The sequence below is a fragment of the Vicia villosa genome, unplaced genomic scaffold (genome assembly GCF_029867415.1).
Source record: "Vicia villosa cultivar HV-30 ecotype Madison, WI unplaced genomic scaffold, Vvil1.0 ctg.005027F_1_1, whole genome shotgun sequence".
NCBI classification, from domain to species: Eukaryota; Viridiplantae; Streptophyta; class Magnoliopsida; order Fabales; family Fabaceae; genus Vicia; species Vicia villosa.
Window position 1 is genome coordinate 1 of NW_026706560.1, and position 4,804 is coordinate 4,804.

At 32.7% G+C, this 4,804-nt stretch overlaps 1 protein-coding gene across 1 annotated transcript; it reads right to left on the minus strand.

Moving 5' to 3' along the window:
* Positions 1–19: 19 nt before the first annotated feature.
* On the minus strand, positions 20–1,119 carry LOC131642448 (cysteine-rich receptor-like protein kinase 29; the record flags this gene model as incomplete). The annotated part of the gene is made up of 1 exon (XM_058912688.1): positions 20–1,119. A coding segment is annotated over exon 1 (702 nt), but the record flags the coding sequence as incomplete, so codon positions are not given.
* Between the last annotated feature and the right edge of the window lie 3,685 nt (positions 1,120–4,804).

Genomic DNA, 4,804 nt, shown 5'->3' on the forward strand with positions numbered 1-4,804 from the left:
TAGCATTGTAGAAGTTATAAGATTCATATCTAAGACGGCAACTTGGTTTAAGAAGTCGTCGTCCCAACGTGCCATTACAACAAGTTGGAATTTCATCAATTGCTACTTCCAAGCAATGAATACATTGTTGGGATGACAAATCGGCCACACACTGCACAGTTCCATATATAGTTTCAAAATTTGCATACGGAGACTTACCTGCATCATATTTACGACGAGAGTCACCTGATGCAGCTTTGTCTTTAAGATCTGTCATCAGTTTATAAAGCGCATCATTGTACTTGTCCACGTCAGTCGCAGTTCCCGTATTGAAAATATCCGCTGTAGGTTCAGTTTCTACTATCCTAAATATTGAGCGATTTGAGTACCACAAAGTTAAACTCCCACCCCAAACAATCGCCTCTTTTTGATTTGGACACTGCTCTCTAAGATCGGCAAAAGAACTGTTTAGGTATGTTAGACACTCATTGGGCTTAAGATCTCCACTACACATTCCAATGGCGTATACTTTGTTTGGATCCTGGCCATAAGAGAAATTGTAGAAACCATAGTTAATTTCTTTATGGGAAGAGAAACTAGATATAAGGGTTTTGAGGTTGTTGTCGTAGGTGCTATTGGCTGTGTAATTGCCTCTTTTGTTATCACATGATGCAGGATCTCCGGCTTTGGCTTGAGATACTATTATGAAAAAAAGAAAATAAAGAAAGGGAAGGCAGGCCATTGTAAAAAAAGTTTTGTATGAATGTGAATGATGAAAATGAGATGAGGGTGTGTTATAAAGGTGAGATCAGGGTGTAGGATTCTTGAGTTGACTGGCTATAAACTTTTACTACTATTCCTTTATAGAAAAAATTTGATATTGTTGATTTTTCCATATACGCCTTATCTTTGTGACAGTTTAATAATGTTGACTTGTAATGTTAGAAATAATGGGAAGATGCTTGAGACTTGGCCAAAGAGTGCCCCCACCATGAAGGAAATAAATGTGTTGTAGAAAAGAAATATGAAGGTTTGATGTTGTCTTTTCAATCGAGAGGAAATAAAACAGCTTCCAGAACCAACTGCTTTGATAATTTCAAAAGAGAAAGATACTTGTAAAATGGAGAATGGATATGTGGATGGGAACAAGATTACAATTAATCAAGGGAATAAAGGACCTGCTTTTAGCTTGTCATAAGTCTATTTTGTTATGGAAGTTTGGTATGACTGGATAATGAAAAACATATTTTCCTTTAAATTAGTAATCCCTCTGCTCATAATAAGTGTGTCATTTGCACTTTTTCTATGTCTCAAAATAAATGTCTCTTTAGAATACCAATGCAACATTTATTATTTTTTTCCACTACTATACCCCTATACATTAACTTTCATGCTTCTATGATTGGTTTCCTTTGGATTGTTTCAAATCTATTTAGGTGTTCCGGTTTGTAAGGGTTGCACCCCTAGTGCTTGCTCTTTTAATCAATTATTTATTGAAAAAAAGAAAAAAAAAATAAAGAAGGGTACTTTAATAAATGATATTAATTTTATCATTAAAATCAACACATCTAATCATTTTCTTAATAACCGCGCAAAGCTTAAATAAGACACTTATTATGAGACGGAGGGAGTAACAAATTCGCACGTACATACAGAGTATATTTTTGGAGAAAAGCTATCCATACACTATATAATTACACTACACCGTAACTTGTAACACAAAACAGACTATTTTTATATTTTAATAATTTATTTTAACTTTGATTGATATGCCAAGTCATTATTTTTTTATCGCAGCATACCGGTGTAACCTACTGTACTAAATGGTGTCAAACTAGCACAGCTCATATTTTTGGATGAGATATAGTTTTACACGCGCATTTGTTTGCTGTCATTAAAATATGAAGTTGAAAAAAAATATTTAGGAATAAAAGTAAATTTAAATAACTATACATATATAGAAGATAAAATGTAAATAATAATATCAAGAATAAATTGATATAAAATAAAAGAGATAAATCAATCGTTTTAGTTTTTTTACAAATAAGACAATTAATATATAAGAGATTATACAAATTTAAAATGTATACTCAATCTTTTTTAATAAGTTATCTTAATCTTTTTCACATATTTGAAAAAGATGGCCGATAAATTTTCAATATTGAATATTTGTTTAAGCAGTCACATTTTCCCGTTTCATATGATTATTATGATATGAGAAAATATAATTAAATAAAATTTTATTGACTCGCTACATAATTAGATCGGTTATTTCATTTTTTCTGTTTCATATGATTTTTACGATATCAAAAAAAATTATTGAAATTTTATGGACTCACTACATTAGGACAAAAGTTTTCTTTTTTTTCATTTCTAATTTATACGATATGAGAAAACAAAATTTATTAAAATATTAACTCATTACTTATTTGGATCAATAGTTTTATTATTTGCATTTCACATAATTTTTACGATATAAGGAAAATGATTTATTAAAAATTTATTGATTTATTATATATATAGATAAATAGTTTATTTTTTCCATTCCATAAAATAGAACTTATAATGTACCATCCTCTCTATGTTCCGAAGAGACATGTAGCTTCTAGTTCCCATGTAATATTTTATATTGTATAAAAAATATAATAACTCGTGCATTTGCACGAATTTTGGTTTGAATACACGTCCGTTCACATGAGTGTTGGTGTGTTACACGTGCGTTTGCATGAGTACTGGTACCCGTATCTGCTCCTATACTGATTATTTTAACGGGTGTAGCGGGGAAAATCTGAGATCGAAGCCATTAATTGACTCGACTCATTATTTCGGTGAAAGTCGCCACCGCGCTTTATTATTTCCAGAGGAAAAGGGAAAAGAACGAAAAAACTCAGAGTTTGTTTTTAAAAAACAAAAAGAGATCATCTTAGGTACAGGCGTTGATTATACAAGTGGAAGGTTTTAAGTACCCCTCATATGTGGTACTCCACAGAAACCTTTTTGAAAATATGTGTTATGTGTGTGCGAAGAAAGGTTTGTTTGATTTTTTAAAATAAGCTCGGTAAGACATTAAGCCTTGTGCCTACATACCTCCTCGGTGCAGTGGAGAAGTTAGAGCTAATGTAGTTCCACTTAAAAGGGAAAAGGTTTTAAAAGGAATAGACACTTTATCATCGTCGGAGAAAATACTCAGCCATTGATCTTGAGCATGAGAACAAATGGATTCTTTGCATCACAAATGAAAGAAGGGCTCCAACTCGGATGAAAATCAAGGAGTATGCCACTAGCTCTCTCACGTGGAAAAGATCCCATTATATCAATCAATTTCAAAATCATGGGGTATCACAACTCACTACAACAATTAATCGTGTCTAAACTTTGGAAGAAAAGTCACTAAGGGAAAAAGATATTTTTAAAGAAAGATATGAAAAGGTTTGCAAACATAAGAAGATTTTGAAAAAGGGAGAATATTTTGAAAATCTAAGAAGGGAAGGAGATGAAGAGGCTATCCTAGAGCATAAAATAAAAGCTAAAGAAAGAACGATCTAACCAAAAAGAAGCCAACACTTGACATTAAGAGTCAAGATAGATTTCCCATCCTTTGGACTATCAACACTAAGCCAACACATTACCACTTGGGGATCCAGATGAACTTATTATCTTTAGCACCACTTTGTATTAAGCACATTAAAATTCTGACGAAAATCGGGCAGAGTAACGGTTTTTTGGGTAAAATTCTTATCACGACGCCTTGGAATTAACCATCAAGGGCTTTTGAGGAAATACCTGCACACTCAAACAGACAACAATCCAATGCCAGACAGAATAATGACTGAGTAACAGGGTCCAGAGGTACTAAGTCCAACAAGTCCAAATCTCCAAAATGCTCGGGATAGTAACCAATAGTCCATAGAGAGCCTTATGTGTTTTTTAGATTTTAAGTTGTTTATTAATATTATAGCACAAAGATAGAGTATGGTCCAAATGGACAAAGAGAAAATAGAGGAAACATAAACCTACCTCCAAATGGACAAAGGGAAAATAGCGGAAACATAAACATGATGAATGATAAAATAAAGCATAAAGCGAGAAATATAAAGGACGATATAATAAAGTGCGAAAATTAAAGTCAATTGTTAGTTGTTAAAGATGACCATCTTGAAACTTTGTCAAGTATATCATCAAAATATTAGTAATGAAGATCGATGGTGAGTGAAGGATGTTCTCAGATTTAAATTCAATAAAAGTTTATCAGGAGCTTGATAAAATTATAGCGACTACACAATAAACTTCCATAATCCTTAAATCAGCCGCATACAATTCTCTTCCATATTTGATCTTTTTTATTCGGGACACAAAATGTTGCGCTATGTTAAGAAGATCGCCAAGTGATTTATGTAGAAATCACCCTACAACGAGGCCAGTCAACAATTTATGTGCTAATGCATGCGAGAGAAGCGATATATAGATCACTCTCCGAAAGCAATACCGCACGAAAATAAAATCGGTAGTGATCTCGTCTTTATCAAGAATCCATAAGAATTCTCAAGATATTAAAGACTTTCATCGATCAAAATAAAAAGAACTAAAAGATGGAACCACATTCAAAAGCTCCTTCCATCTCTAAGTTCAGTCACTTAATATTATCGACGCCCTAAGTCCATTGTCATTAGAGAGGAATTAGGCCTCTAACTTGTGATTCAAAGAAAATAACAAAAGAAGGGAGTAGAAGAAGAGTTAGAACCAAAAATAAGTTAAAAAAGGGCAAAAAACACATTCTGCTCAGCTGCAAATCGATTTGCATAACTTGGATTTTCAAATTATGCGC